Source organism: Purpureocillium takamizusanense, chromosome 1 (assembly GCF_022605165.1).
Source record: "Purpureocillium takamizusanense chromosome 1, complete sequence".
Lineage (NCBI taxonomy): Eukaryota > Fungi > Ascomycota > Sordariomycetes > Hypocreales > Ophiocordycipitaceae > Purpureocillium > Purpureocillium takamizusanense.
This window is the reverse complement of record NC_063068.1, coordinates 5792913-5807294: the sequence shown is the minus strand read 5'-3', so window position 1 is coordinate 5807294 and position 14382 is coordinate 5792913. Positions and strand designations below refer to the sequence as shown.

At 60.7% G+C, this 14382-nt stretch overlaps 4 protein-coding genes across 6 annotated transcripts; 2 read left to right on the top strand and 2 right to left on the bottom strand.

Annotated features, from left to right (window-relative positions):
- The first annotated feature begins 754 nt into the window (after positions 1-754).
- On the top strand, positions 755-5561 carry JDV02_001755 (uncharacterized protein). Of its 2 annotated transcripts, XM_047982713.1 has the most exons (2): positions 755-2981; positions 3909-5561. In XM_047982713.1, exons 1-2 carry the CDS (start codon positions 1340-1342, stop codon positions 3923-3925), a joined length of 1659 nt encoding a protein of 552 aa, XP_047838679.1. In that variant the 5' UTR covers positions 755-1339; the 3' UTR covers positions 3926-5561. The 2 variants fall into 2 exon arrangements, with proteins under 2 accessions (XP_047838679.1, XP_047838680.1); XM_047982714.1 differs by having other exon boundaries at positions 755-5548.
- Positions 5468-7790, bottom strand: CLF1 (NineTeen Complex (NTC) component). The gene has a single exon (XM_047982712.1). The coding sequence runs from the start codon at positions 7719-7721 to the stop codon at positions 5649-5651; it is 2073 nt and encodes a 690-aa protein (XP_047838678.1). The 5' UTR covers positions 7722-7790; the 3' UTR covers positions 5468-5648.
- Positions 7791-7984: 194 nt separating this feature from the next.
- On the top strand, positions 7985-10267 carry PRP31 (U4/U6-U5 snRNP complex subunit prp31). 2 transcript variants are annotated; one of them, XM_047982710.1, is made up of 2 exons: positions 7985-8396; positions 8493-10267. In XM_047982710.1, the coding sequence occupies exons 1-2, from the start codon at positions 8091-8093 to the stop codon at positions 9987-9989; spliced, it is 1803 nt and encodes a 600-aa protein (XP_047838676.1). In that variant the 5' UTR covers positions 7985-8090; the 3' UTR covers positions 9990-10267. The 2 variants fall into 2 exon arrangements, with proteins under 2 accessions (XP_047838676.1, XP_047838677.1); XM_047982711.1 differs by having other exon boundaries at positions 8465-10267.
- A 1365-nt stretch (positions 10268-11632) lies between these two features.
- On the bottom strand, positions 11633-11980 carry JDV02_001752 (uncharacterized protein; the record flags this gene model as incomplete). The annotated part of the gene is made up of 1 exon (XM_047982709.1): positions 11633-11980. One exon carries the CDS (start codon positions 11978-11980, stop codon positions 11633-11635), a length of 348 nt encoding a protein of 115 aa, XP_047838675.1.
- Between the last annotated feature and the right edge of the window lie 2402 nt (positions 11981-14382).

Sequence of the window (14382 nt, the reverse complement as noted above, 5' to 3'; positions counted from 1 at the left end):
AAGAGAGTTTGACGGGCTATGTCTGCACGGCGGCCGCCCGGCGAACGTCTCCGTGGGCCAGTCTACGCTGCCCGCCGCCGGCTTGCACAAAGATAGACGGGCCCGGCATCCTCCTCGGGCGGGAACAAACGGGCATCTTCAACCGTCAGGCACCCGAGGGACTCGGCGGAGGCGGCGTTGGGTAGCACCCACGCAGCGGCTCGGCACTTGGCAGAGGGCCCTGATCCCGGCCGGACATGCTGCCCACAACAAGGTCCTTTGAGGCGAGAGAGGCATCCAGGCAGCTAGGCCTTTCCCCCCACGTTCAGCGTTGAGACCCCCCGGCAGAGATGCCAGGTTGAGGCACAGTCTGCGGCCACCGTCGGGCAAAGTGCAGAAAGGTCTGTGGCGCAGCATTGCCCAGTGAGCGAGGAGTCATTCATCCATCCATCCATCCATCCATCCGTCAGTGGCGGTGGTGACTTTTGTTTGAGCCACCCTCGTTACGTGCACAGCCCAGCATCGCATGGCAGATCAAACGCCCTGTAAGGCGTCTCAGGCTAGTGAGCAGTCAGCGCCCGAGAGCAGAGAGCAGGCGGTCAAGAGGCAATCGGCTGGACAACCAAGATGGGTGGGTTGGCAAAAGAAACCAGGGCCAAAGAGGGGAGGGGAGGGGAGGGGAGGGGAGCAGGGCCTGAGGGGCTTCCGTCATCAGCGGATTCAGCAGCAAACGCCCCCCGCCATTATTACGTCCTTGCCCCGCCGCCCGCCTCACCTCACGCCCAAGCTCGATAAAAGTGCGCCGCCTTTTTGTTCCTCTGTCGCAGGGATTCATACACAATGCGGCGGCAAAGGACAGAGACTGCATGTGGTGACACTTCACGTCATGCTAGGTCGGTACGGTACAGTCCAGTACTGTATAGAAGTGATGTGCTTTGTAGAACAAGTACCTTTTATTTGCAAGGCAGCGAAGCGGCGCGGTTCATGCTGGCTGCACCGCCAGACGGAAAGCAGCCACACCCACCTCGATTCCCAAGTCCTCCTGCCTGCCCTGCCCTGCCAACTGCCTGCCTGCCTGCCCGCCCGCCCGCTCCTTCCCCCTTGCTTGGCCGGCCGTGCACCCACGCTCGCGCTTGCTCCTCCGTCATCTTGTCTTTGACTGCAACCCGGCTTTTCGCCTCCTCCTTCCCCTCCCCCCTCCCCCAACCACTCAACTTCACCAATACAACTCATCGCCTCATCTCGCCCAACGTCGTGGTAGAGACCAGAGACTCACTGCTTCATCAACCCTGTTTGTCTCCCGCAGCTCCAACATATTGACAGTCGTCCTTGAACCTTCCGTCCACCTGTTGCCGGCGGAATGGCCAGCTACGACCCGTACGAACGGGAATATTCCCGCCGCTACGTGCGAGAAGAACGGCGCGAGGAGAGGGACCCTCGCTTTCTCGACTCACGCGGCGACTACGGAAGAGTCTACCCCTCGCGCGACTTGGTGCCCCGAGCCCGCGAGGACAGCGACCTCTCGGTCGAGGAGATTCGCCGCGACTTCCCTCCGCCCAGCGGCCGTGACATTCGCCGCGCCCGCTCGGCAGAGCCCCAGTACTACGAGGACGATTACGATTACCGTCGCGGATACGACTCGCGCCATGACCGCGACCATGACCGCCATGGACGACGCGCCGGCGGCAGCATGTATTACGAGGAAGATGAGCGCAGGTCCAAGCCCAAGAGCATGTCCAAGCAGGACAAGATTATTGCCGCAGTCGCCGGCGCTGCCCTCCTCGTCGGCGGCAAGGAACTCTACGACCGCCACGAGGCCAAGACCGACGGCACCAACGTCCAGCGCAACCCCCTCTCCTCGGCCGCCCTCGCAGGCTTTGGCGCTCTCGCAGGGTACCAAGGCGCCGAGTTCTACAGCAAGCAGCAGGCCAAGAAGGACCAAAAGGCCACTTACATCCTGCATCGCGGTCGTGACGGCCAAATCATGGAGTACTACTCGGACGAGGAGGAAGGCTCCAAGGAAAAGAAGGGCCACAAGAACTTCCTCGAGAGCGCCATTGCCGCGACTGGCTTGGGTGCGGCCGTCAAGACCCTGACCGGCAGCGGCGGCGGCGACGACAAGCGCTCCGACACTCGCAGCCGCCGCGGCAGCCCCACCGGCTCCCGCGCCGGCTCCCGCTCCGGCTCCCATGGTCCCGGCACCAACAAGATTCAAAAGGCCGCCATGGCGTCCCTCCTGGCCGGCGCCACCGAGGCCTTCCGCGTGGCAAAGGAGCCCGGCGGTTGGAAGGGTGAGAAGACGAAGCGCATCCTCACCGCGGCTGCTGGTGCCGCCACCGTGGACGCTGCCCAGAGTGATAGCCACGGCAAGCTGGGGCTCGCCGAGTCGGTCATTGGTGGCCTGGTCGGCAATCGACTCATCAACGGATCGAAGAAGGACATTGAAGAGGATAAGCTGACCGGGAGGAGTCGCTCACGCTCTCGTGCCCGATCGCAGAGCCGCGGTGGCGGCGGCGGTGGAGGCACCGGTCTCGCTGCCCTGGCCACGGCTGGACTCGGAGCTCTCGGGGCCAAGAAGGTGCTTGATCACTCACGATCCCGAAGCCGCGGCCGCGACTACGACTCCAGAAGCCCCTCTCCCGATCGCCACCGCCAGCGGAGCCGCAGCCGCAGCGTCGTTGATAAGGCGCGCAACAGCCTCGCCAAGCTCGGCATCGGCGGCGGCACGGTGGCAGCTGCCGACGACCACCGCCGGCGAGATCAGGACGACTTCGACGACCGCGGCAGCTCGCGACGCTCCCGCCGATACTCAGACGACGAATACGACGACGACCGAGGTCACGGCCGGAGCCGAGGTGGGTACGAGTACGAGTCGGAGCGGTCCCATCGCGGCAGCCGGCGCGACTCCTCCCGTCGACGTGGCGGAAGCCGCTCCGGCTACGGGTCCGAGTCTGATCTAGGAGACTCGGATGAGGACGAGAAGAGACAGAGGAAAATGCGAGGTAAGCAAATTTTGACAACTGGTCTTGCCACGGTCGCAACCATCCACGCAGCACACGGGGTCTATCAAAGCATGGAGAAGAGGCGTGCGCGGCAAAAGGCCGTCAAGGAAGGTCGCCTCAGCCCCGCCGAGGCAAAGAAGCTCAAGACCAAGGCCATTATGCAGGATGCCGCATCGGTCGGCATCGCGGCCTTGGGCATCAAGGGTGCCATCGGCGAGATGAAGGAGGCCAAGGAGATGTCACACGAGTGCAAGGAATTTAAAGAAGAGAAGGCTCGCCGCCATGAGCGGCGGGAGATGCGCAGACAGCAGGGACGCAGCCTCAGGGACGGCAGCAGCAGGAGGGCCGATAGCCTGCCTGCCGGCCCGCGGTCTCGGTATGGCGGCTACGAGTCGGACGAAGAGGACGACTACGGGCCGCGGTACTACGACGACAACCCGTACAACGCGGGCAGGCTACCTGCCCCGCCTATGGGGTATCGTCCCTGAGTGCTGCCGTCCGACTGCTGCCAGGCCTTCCTTCAGCACCCGTGCCGCGGCCGGCCATTGCAAAGCGCGGCCTGGGCACGCACGGCAATGATGATGACGACGATGACAATGACGATGAGGGGCGCCGCGCACATACCCACAACGACGCCTCGACAGGTCTATGAGGACTTGAACGACGGCGTCGTTGGGCGTTGGAGAGCAAGACAAAGAGTTTGCATGGCATGCTTTTAGCGAAAAAGACGCCGCTTTGAGACACTGACCTTTTTCCCCGTGCTGCGTGGCATGACCCTGGCGAGAGGAGAGGCGAGATGCATGATAAATCAAGCCTCGGCCCGCGGTGTTTTCTGCGAGTCCCGCTCCCCTTTCTTTTATTTCTCCCGTCCACACACACCCATGTACTTCAAAGGCGCACCGACTAATGACAAACGAACTGTAACAGACCATCGCCGCTACTGAGTGGCTCAACTCGCCTGCTGTATCTGCCCCTCCCTGCCTGCACTGTCGGGCTCGTGCTCCTGTCGGGGGCGGGCAGGCGGGCGGGAGAGGAGGTGATCGGCACAGCGCCCGGATCGACGGGACCCGGAACGATGGAGGAGGATGGATGTAAAAAGACGGGCTGCGGTGTTTTACAGCATTGGTGGTAGGCAAGGTGACCCATGAGGCCCTGCTGTGCTTACCAATGGCGCACGCAGGAGCGGTAAAGTCGGATCGGACCAGAGGGGAAGTGGCCCGAAGTTGGGTTGTGCGTTGGCGAGGGTCGATCCGGAAAAGACGGCTCTGCTGGTCTGCAGGGGACACGAGCCATGGATGCGGGACCAACGCCGCGATCGGGGGGATCGGACTTGGGGGCGGGTCCCGGGATGCCTTGTTACGTATGGCAGGGAATTTGCTTCTTCTTCTTCTTTTACTTCTATCTTTCTTTGCGTCGAGCCTACGGGCGGACGGCGGCGGCTCGTGGATGGACGGCATCTATCTAGACAAAGGTGCGAGAGCTCTTGGGATGACTGAATGACGACTACGATGCTTTGTGTTTCAGACGGCTGCCCGTCTGACGAAGCTTACCTTGTGCGCCCTGCTCTGCAGTCTGTGACCGGGGGGAGGGGGAGGAGGCTGGTGTGATGTGGTGGTGGTGTGGTCTGGACCCCTGGACTGGATGGATGGGCCGTTGGAGGCGAGACGAGCCGGGCCTTGTTTCTGGGCGGTGGGGGACGCATGCCATCAAAGCCCAAAAGCGCCGCAATTTCCTCCACCAACGCCATGAATGACATCACCGGGTCGGGGTGTCGTGAACGGCGCTGCTGCCCACATGGCAGACTGCCCACGCACGCACGCACGCACGCACGCAACGCAGCAAAAACGCGAAGCGAGCCTCCCGCCCGCGGAAGGGGGGACGAGGATGGAAGTACATTGGGTGAGGAGGAGGGATCCGCGATCTTCGTCGCATACTGACTGCCCCCGTAACGTTTTTTGCCTCTCGTCGTCGTCGTCATCGTCGTCTAGGGGTACAGTGCAGTACCATGCCATATGCCTAGGGTAGGGAAGAAGAAGAAGAAGAGACGGGATGGCGGAAAGACGTATATGTAGGTGAGTGTAGTAGAGTCCTGTACTGTACAGTACAGTACTTGGTGCGTGGATTCCGGCGGGGACGTGGGAGTGTAATGCAATTGCTTGTGCGTGTGTGTATGTGTGTCTCTTTGGTAGTGTGCAGCGGTGTGGTGCGGTGTGGTGCAGTGCACGTCGTGTGCCAACTAAACAGGACAGGACAGGACAGGACGAGCTAATGACGGGAGGAGAGGGTTAAGGGATGGGCAACAGACAGACTGCGCGCGGTGCTCTCGTCTTTTTCTCTCTTTCACCTTATTGTTTAAAGTACCCATCCTCCTTGGGAGGGAACCCTCCTCGGTGTAGAGGGAGAGGAGGAAATGGGGGAGGCGCGAGCAAAGGTTAGGTCGGTAGGCCCCGGACACGTGCATACGATGATGATACATTGTTCTTAAGGCTACGTACGTACTTGGCTCCTCCTGCTCGTCTCGTCCCACGCAGGTAATAGTAGTTGGCTAGATGAAAAACATCCACGACCAGCAAAACCTTGCCCCCGACCAAGTCTTTATTTGTTTGCCCTTCCATTGCTGGACAGCCACCATCATCACCACCACCACCAACCACCCTTCCTCCGCCATTACGCGCCCGACAGGTCGCCGCCCGTCTGCTTCCACTTCTGCGCCAGCGCCAGCACTCCCGAGAGGCTCTTGGCCTGCTGGTCGTCGGCGGGGAACACGTAGTCAAAGTACTCCTCCCACGTGTCGCCGCCGTTGTCGCCGCCCTCGACGCGGCGCCGGAGCTTGATGCGCCGCGGCATCTGTCGCTGGACATTCTCGACGTCGGCGTCGGACCCGTGCGTGCGCTCAAAAGACAGCCACGCGTTGAGCAGCGACACCCGCTCCTCCTTGAGGTCCTTGTCGCGCATCGACTTGAGCCCCCGCTCAAACACCTTGCGCGCCCGCGCCTTGGCCTCGTCGCTGACAGGCTGATCCCGGTCCTCGTCCTCGTCGACACCCTCGTCCCGTTGTTGTTCCTCGTCGGCATCGTCTTCGGGTATGTTGATCTCAAAGTGCGCGTACGAGATCCACACCTTGACGTGGTCCGTCTTGGCCAGCAGCCGCTCGTACAGGGCGCGCGTCCGCTCGTACTCGCCCTCTTCCTCCTCAAAGTCAATGTACGCCTTCCACAGCAGCTCCGGCATGTCCAGCTGCGGCTGCGCCACGGCGAGCTCGAAGATGGCCCGCGTCCGGTCCAGGTCGTCGAGACCGCGCTCCAGCTCCGCGAACCGGATCCACGTCTGGCAGTTGGCCGAGTTGTACTCGACGTGCTTCTCGTACAGCGTCCGGCACCGCACAAACTCGAACAGCTTGCGCTCCAGCTCCACGTACCCCACGAAGAGCTTGTCCTTGGGGCACATCCCGAGCGCCCGCCCCAGCAGCTTGCGCGCTGCGTGGAGCTCGCCCTGTCGCACCTCGAACTGCGCCGCCAGCAGCCACACCTTGGCAAAGGTGAACTTCTTGTGCGGTATCAGCCCCAGGCACGTCGTGTAAATCTGCCGAGTCCGCTCCACGTCCTTGCCCTCGAGCTCCTCCCAGATGGCATAGAAGATCCACAGGTACATATACCGCCGCCAGTGCCGCTTCTCCTGCGTCGGCGGCACCTGCGCCACCGCCCGCTCGTAGACATCGCGCACACGGTCGGTGTTGCCCGACGCTTCCTCCAGTCCGGCGTAGTCGAACCATGCGTCGTAGTTTTTGGGGTTCTCCCGGACCTGCTCCTCGTAATACCGCCTCCGCTTCGACAGCACCACGTCCTCGACGCCGTCTTCGTCGCCAAACTGCTTCTCGAACGTCGTATACGCCTTGTGGAGCGCCATCGACTTGGAGCGCGGCAGCCGGTCCAGCGCATACTTGTAGATGGCGCGCGCGCGCTCGTACTCCTTGAGCTTCGCCTCGAACCGAGCGTAGGCGATGAAGAGCCTCTCGTCGACAAATTCGTCGCCCAGCGACTCAACTGCCTCCCCGAAGACTTCCCGCACGAGGTCGCTGGTGCCGTACTCCTCCTCAAACTTCGCCCACTTGATCCAGTTTCGCGGCTCGGGGTGCACAATGGTGAAGGTCCGAAAGATGTCGCGCGCTCGATCGAATTCGCCATATCGCTTCTCCAACTTGATGTACGCGCTCCACGCCGCCTCGTCCGGCTGCCACTGCATCCACCGGTCAAAGACCTGGCGCGTGCCCGGTATGTTGCCGAGCATCTCCTCCATGTACACATACTTGTACCACAGCTTGTCGACACGGGGCAGGATGGCCACGGCGCGATCGAGCAGGTTGCGGGCATGGTTGATGTTCCGCGACCGCATCTCGGCCTCGATGTATCGTATCCAGAGCTGGACACTGTGAGGGAGGATATCGAGGGCCCGCTCGAAGACGGACCGCGCACGCGCAAACTCCTTCTGGTCGAGCTCCCATTGTGCGTACTGCGTCCAGTTGTGTAGGCTAATGCGGTTGCGGCGCACGTAGTCCTCGAATTCCTTGCGCTTGCGGCCCTGGTACTCGTGCAGCTCCTCGAGGTCGCTGAAGCGTTGCGTGGGTGCCTGCAACGAGACTTCCTGCCGGTCGACGGCCTCGCGCAGGAGCTGCTCGGCACTGATCTGCACAGGCGCGGCGGCCTTGTTCTTGACCCTGGGCGGGCCCCGAGCCGACTCCATGTTGCGATGAGCGGCGCTGGTGGCGGCTGAGGGATGGATGGGGATGGGGAGGTTGATGGTTGATGCGTTTGACGAGGGTTGTGACGAGGCTCAAAATTTGGGGCACTTGCGGGTAGTTAGCTTGTTATCGGTGATACGCACTTGGCGGCACCAAACCAAGTTAGCAGCAGCTCAGCGCTGCTTGGTCTGCGCCACAGCGCGCCACGGTGCAGCCCGCCCCGTCGCGACACCTGTGGCGTCGACCCTCAGCCTCGCCGTCGCAACCGCCAACGAAATATTTGGGGCCAGTGCTTCACCTCCAGGCAACACCTCCGTTCATCCTGCACGAACAACCACTCGTCATCGCGTCATCGCATAAACTCGCCCGCAATGTCGACCGTCGCGGACGAGCTGCTCAACGACTTTGGCAGCTCTGGAGATGAGGCGGAAGAGGCAAACGATGGCCTTGTCCACCGCGAAAATGACGAGCAAGATGCCGACGAGCAGCGCAACGGGGACGCCATGGAGGTCGACGGCGTCAATAGGGACGGCGCGAACGGCGAGGACGACAAGGACATCCAGGACCTAGAGGATGCGGAGGCGACCAAGGCTAGAGTCGAGAAGATGCAGCTTGCTGGCGTCAAAGACGTCCGCAGCGTCGCCAGCCTCATGCACACGTTGGAGCCGGTTCTCGAGGTTAGTAGTCGCACCCGTCCCGTGTCCTGTTTGAGAGGATGTGTTCACATCGGCCTCCGGAGAGATAGACCTAACATCGTGTCCTCGACGCTACAGAAAATCGCCTATTATCGAGGCAGATCCGAGTCGGAGACGTCGGTCGTCGGCAACATCGAAGACCACCCCGAGTATAGCCTCCTCACCCAGTCCAACAGTTTGTCGACCATGATCGACGGTGAGGTCGCATTGGTGCACAAATTCATCCGCGACCACTACTCGACACGATTCCCTGAGCTTGAGCGTCTCGTCACCACGCCGCTCGAATATGCCAAGGTCGTCTCCATCATCGGCAACGGACCGATGGACTCGGAAAGCATCAAGTCCCTACAGACTTCCACCAACAACCCCCTTGGCGTGGGCCTCAAGGCTGTCCTCGACGGGCCATCACTCATGATTGTCACCGTGGAGGCAACGACGTCCAAGGGCCACGAGATGAGCGACGAGGAGCTGCTCCGCGTGCGTCAAGCCTGCGACATGGCCATTGCTCTGCACAAGGCCAAGAACACCCTGATGGAATACGTGCAGTCCCGGATGACGATATTTGCGCCGAACCTGACGACGCTCATCGGTTCTCTCACAGCGGCACAGCTCCTAAACGCGGCAGGCGGCCTGACGGGTCTGTCCAAGACGCCTGCGTGCAACATACCTTCCTGGGGTTCCAAGAAGCGCCAAGCCGGTCTGGCCACCAATATCGGTGTTCGGCAGCAGGGCTATCTGTACCACTCGGAGATGATCCAGCACATTCCCAACGACTTGAAGAAGCAGGCCATGAGAATCGTGGCGGCGAAACTGGTACTGGCTGCGCGGGTCGACAGAATCCACTCGAGCCCCGACGGGAAGACGGGAGACGACCTCAAGTCGGCGTGCCTGGAGCGACTGGAGAAGCTCACGGAGCCTCCGCCAAACAAAGGTGGCCGAGCCCTCCCCGTGCCAGACGACAAGCCCGCTCGGAAGCGTGGCGGCCGCAGGGCACGAAAGGCCAAGGAGGCACTGGCAATGACGGATCTGCGCAAGGCCCAGAACCGCATGGCCTTTGGCAAGGAGGAGAAGGAGGTGGGCTACGGCACCGGCGAGGGGACCGTGGGCATGGGCATGATCGGGCAGCAGAACGACGGCCGGATTCGGGCGCTGCAAGTCGATAACCGAACGAGGGCCAAGCTCAGCGCGAAGAACAAGGGATGGGGCACGGGCAGCTCGGTGGGCTCCGCGTCCAACATCGGGGCGTTTGGCCCGTCGGGCGGCATCGACCTGGCCGGCAAGGGCCTTCGCTCGTCGGGCGTCGGCAGCAGCGTGGGCGGAGCCGCATCGTCTCTCACGTTCACGCCGGTGCAGGGCCTGGAGCTGGTCGACCCCAAGATGCAGGCAGAGCTCAGCCGCAAGCGCAAGGCGGAGGAGGATCGCTGGTTCAAGGGCGGCTCGTTCACGCAGGTCGGAGGCGGCTCAGGTCCGGGCGCCAACGGAGGCTTCAAGGTGCCCGCCCTGCCGGCCGCGAAGCGCGTCGACACCGGCGCGACCAAGATGGCGCCGCCGCCGCCGCCGCCGAGTCGGCAATAGTGATCGAGCCCCTGAGGACCACATCCATCCGACACGAGACGCGCGGCGCTTGCGGGAGGAGGAAGCACCGAGTCTGGCGACAACGACCAACTGCGGCGCGACGATACCTTGGTAGGCCGGTCGAGAGTCGGCGACGCCTTATTTTGCTACTATTAGATGACGCGGCGAAGGAGGCGTTTTGGGGCATGGCGGGCAGGCCGGAGAGCAGACAGCCCTTCCCTGCTTTCGGTTGTTTTTTTTGGTTTTTTTTTTTTTTTTTGCTAAACAGGATGTATGTATGTAATATGAACGGCATACGGGATGCTGCTGGCTTCTCGCGAGGAAACAAACCGTTGCAACTTGCAGCTCCTCCACACACGCCTTCTTCTCTCCTCGTGAGGTCATTGTCGTCGTCCTGACTTGCCGCATCGCCGAGCTCTCACGCGTCCTGTCGTCAGGATCACCGCCCAACGGACCGTCCTCGACAAAAGGGACTCTCTACATGACGAACCAATGCCACAAGACAGGCTGCGCACCCAGATGCCAGACCACCACCTCCCCCTCCTCTCCGCCCCTTAAGGGGTCTGTCTGTCTTCATACATCCTAGACGTGGGGGGCTTTGGGACACAAAATCCGGGGTGCATGGCTAACTACGTAGAGCACCGCCGGTAACACGAGATGTGCTACACACATATACACACACAGATGCACACATGCACACATACATACAACATACAACATACATACATACCTTGTATGAATATATATGTACCTACCTACCTAGTGCAGGGGAAAATGTGACTTGTGCCGTGCCCCGGGCCCTTGGTACCTTGTGCGAGCTGCACCGGCGGACACGGCACCGGCTGCACTGCACCGCCTCGGCCTCATGTCCCAAGACTTCGTCGGCGGCGCCAGGAGCAGTGGGGGTTTTTTTCTCTGAGACTTGATACAGAGTCTGACTGAGGATCTAGGCTAGGGTGGTAGCAGCAGGTACGTACTAGTTAGTAAAACTAACGTTAGTAGTGCTCTCGCGCAGCCGGGGGGGTGAGCAGGCTGGCAGGCTGGCTGTTCCAGTCAAACAAACACAGGTTCGCCCGAGAGTGAGACCTCTCATCTTCGTCCACTCCCCGGTTCGATGCTGCGTTCTCAACCCCAGAGATCCGAGGGCATCTGAAATCTCGGTAGGACAACCGGTCGCAGAAGAAAGTAACGGATCTTGCGCCAGCTGAGCAAAGTGAAAAAAAAAAAGTAAATGGTTTCCGGAAACAGCTTGCCCGGGGAAAACCCATCTCAAAAAAGATCTCGATCATCTCGGTCTGTCTCTACCGCTTTTCTTCTTCCATCGATAAGTCAGAAAATGGGGGAGACAATACGCATGACAGGTCAGGCAAGGGCGAAGGCGATGACACAGGCCAGATACGCGCAAAGCTGCTACGTATGGTATGCCAAAATCAGAGGTGACGAGGCCGCCCTCTCAACAACAACCCCAAATTACATTGCGAGATTCCTCATTCCCTCTCTTTGAATCGCCGTGGGGCCACCCGGAGCCTCAGACGGCGAAGGCGCCGCGGGCCGCCGCAAGCGACCCTGTCTTACAGCATCGAGATCTGCGAGGATCAACGCAGAGGCATGCTCGCGTGATGACGGGCAGCATGCGCATAGGGCTATTGCAGGGATCTGGCCACGGCCACAATATCATGCGCGTAACGTGGCGGCGGACGACGCGCCCTGATCCTGTTCTCCATCCTGTTCGGTGCGTCGGCGGACCTGGCTTTGACCACGAGGTCCGGCCGCTCATGCACACTCTCCAGGCGGTTGCGCGATCGAGAAGCCATGGGCGCAGCCTCCAGCCTCTCTAGCAGCAGATCCGCACCCACGTTCTGCCGCCCCAGGATCAACGCAAAAGCACAACAGCTGCGCATTGAAGATGGGGGTCTGGCACTTTCGGATCTTTTGCTCCAAGGAATGTCGCGTATGCCGCTAAAACGGCGGTACAGTATTGATATTACCATGTCGCGGTCGAACACTTGCCCGTCTCTGCCAATTTCCGGCTGAAGGTGGCCATGCTTGGGCAGCCATCAGAGCGGGCAATCGTCACCGCTGCTTTGTGTGAGATTGTCGTCGTTGTTGCCGCCGCCGCCGCCGCCGCGTCCGCGACCATGACAACGACGGTGACTCTGGTCTGGGACCCGCTGCCGCGGCGAACCCGGTCCAAAGCGGGAACTCTTCGTCTGCGGGTTCCTCCGCTCTCACGAGAGCGTCTTCTTGCGCGAACATGGAAAACAGGGCGCCCACCCCTGAGGGGCCGGCCCGGCCTAATCGTCCACACAGGCGCTTTAGAGTGCCAGTGCCAAAAGGAAAACCCAGTCGTGGCTCACCAGACACCCCTGGCGGTGTCGATGACGTCGTTGACGCAGGGCTGGCACGCCCAGGGTATGAACGGTCCGTCTTCCTTTTTTTTTTTTTTTGGTGCACACGATCGACGTGCGTCAACGGTGGGGGGGTTGCAACAGTCGTGCAGAAGAAGCCAGGCAGGGCCAAAATGACGGAGCAAAGACCTGTTGGTTCTGTCAGAATCAGAAACAAGCTTCACCACTTACACCTGGGCGTCCTTTGCGGTCAAAGAGAGACACGGGCCATGACAATGAAAGTTTCGGGTACTGTCGAGGCCATCGCTATCGCCGCAACAAGACAGCGGAAAGCACCGACGCCGGATGCAGCCAAACAAGCCACAGAGCCATGGTGTCGTGTCTTTAGAGTCGAGACCTTGCGAAGGGAAGGGCAAGGCTTTGTCTCCGGAAGAGGATACAGTACAGTAGGCCGAGTGCGAGTAATCGCCAAAGACGGCAGGCAGGGTCTAGATGGACTCTGGTCTGGAGGATCATCAGGGACGACTCAATTCCTGTGCCTGTTACTCATGCTGCTAGTAACACAGATGCGGGGAGCAGAAGAGCATGCATGGTAATGAATGACCCATATCTTTTCCCAGTGAGCTCAACGGCGCCTTTGTGTGTCTCATTTTCTCGTTTTGCAGCTTCTGCATGGGCAATTGTCGAGATTGGGCCATGTGCAAGCGTCGCTCTCGGTAGGAAACGGCCAAGCCAGGCATCGCATCGCCATGGACAATGTTTTTGGATCACGATGACAAGAAGGGATGTGGAGCTAGAGGGGTGGAGAGGTGGACTTTCAGGGCCATGCCACCCACTGCGCCGAGGCGTGTTTGGCGAGCCACGCCAGGGTACGAATGGAGGCTCGCAGGTTCTTGCACACCCTGTTCGCCGGGCAGGGGCGGGGGTGCACCGCAGTGGGGCCTTGGTGGGGTCGTGCCTGCGACTTTGGGCGAGCACTGGGCTGACAAGATCAGGTACATAATGAGGTAGTACGGCGAGTGCTCTCTGTCTGTACCTTCCGTAGTAGAGATACTGTTGCAGTCGGCAACGGCGGGCATCACAAGCAGCCATAGACGGCGGTCCTGGATTGTCGGACACTGCCACGCAGGTGGGCGACCAAGACCGGCGATGGGAGGTTCATGGCTGTCTCGATGAAGAAAAGAAAACTAGAGTCCCCGCCCGGATGGTTCAATCGGGGAAGTCGACGATTAGTAGTCGCCTGTCTCACGGACACAACGCGACTGTTCCCTAGTGGCCCTTTGTTTGATAAGGGGGTGTGTGTGTGTTCTGTTTGTCCGGTATCAACTGTCTGGCGAGTTGGATGGCCTCTCGTCACAATCGAGCCGTTCGAAAGAATACGAACCTGAGTAAGGTACTTCGTAATTGGTACCTAGGTTAGTACTAATATTGGATGGTGCGAAGTTTCTGCGTACCACTGGTAGGCACATTCTGTGTATACAGAAAGTACGATGTGCTTCCCTGCCGCCAGCAGACAAACGGCGGCGTGCTGCCCTCCCTGTGTCTTGAGCTTCCTTCCAAGTGGAGGGTGCTCGCGCCCTTCGCAGGTAGGAGGTAGTCCTGCGGAGCCAACAGAGTGGCTTGAGTGGCACGAGCGGGGGACAGCTGGGTGGCCTTGGCACCGGTCGCTCCTGTCTGCCCTGCTCGCCAAAGTGACCAGTGGACAGCGCAGGAGCACTCGCTCCAGCGCCTCGGACCGGGTACTCGGCGCTTGCTGTCGTCAGCGTCAGCATGCGTGCATACATTGGGTACCTAAGTTGCTTCGTACATGCTCGTGAATGCATGGGTACCTGTTAGTCCTTGATTACGGGCAGGTTAGTATAGGTTCGTAAGGTAGGCAGTACCATCTCTGGATGCGTGCGGCCGCGAGGGATGGCCTCTGGTGCCTTCCGTCCGTCCAGATCCTGCTTGGGGGGCGCGCCGGGTCGTAGCCACCGTCGTCCATGCCATACTTAGGTGGCTGGTGTTCCAAGCTTCTCCGGGCTCTCTTTCACCAAGTGCGTGGC

Bases quoted from the DNA above. Each gene is read 5' to 3' on its own strand.
- JDV02_001755 (XM_047982714.1), top strand. From the start codon at position 1,340: ATGGCCAGCTACGACCCGTACGAACGGGAATATTCCCGCCGCTACGTG.
- CLF1 (XM_047982712.1), bottom strand. From the start codon at position 7,721: ATGGAGTCGGCTCGGGGCCCGCCCAGGGTCAAGAACAAGGCCGCCGCG.
- PRP31 (XM_047982710.1), top strand. From the start codon at position 8,091: ATGTCGACCGTCGCGGACGAGCTGCTCAACGACTTTGGCAGCTCTGGA. The intron at 8,397-8,492 runs GTTAGTAGTCGC...TCGACGCTACAG, and splicing joins CGTTGGAGCCGGTTCTCGAG to AAAATCGCCTATTATCGAGG.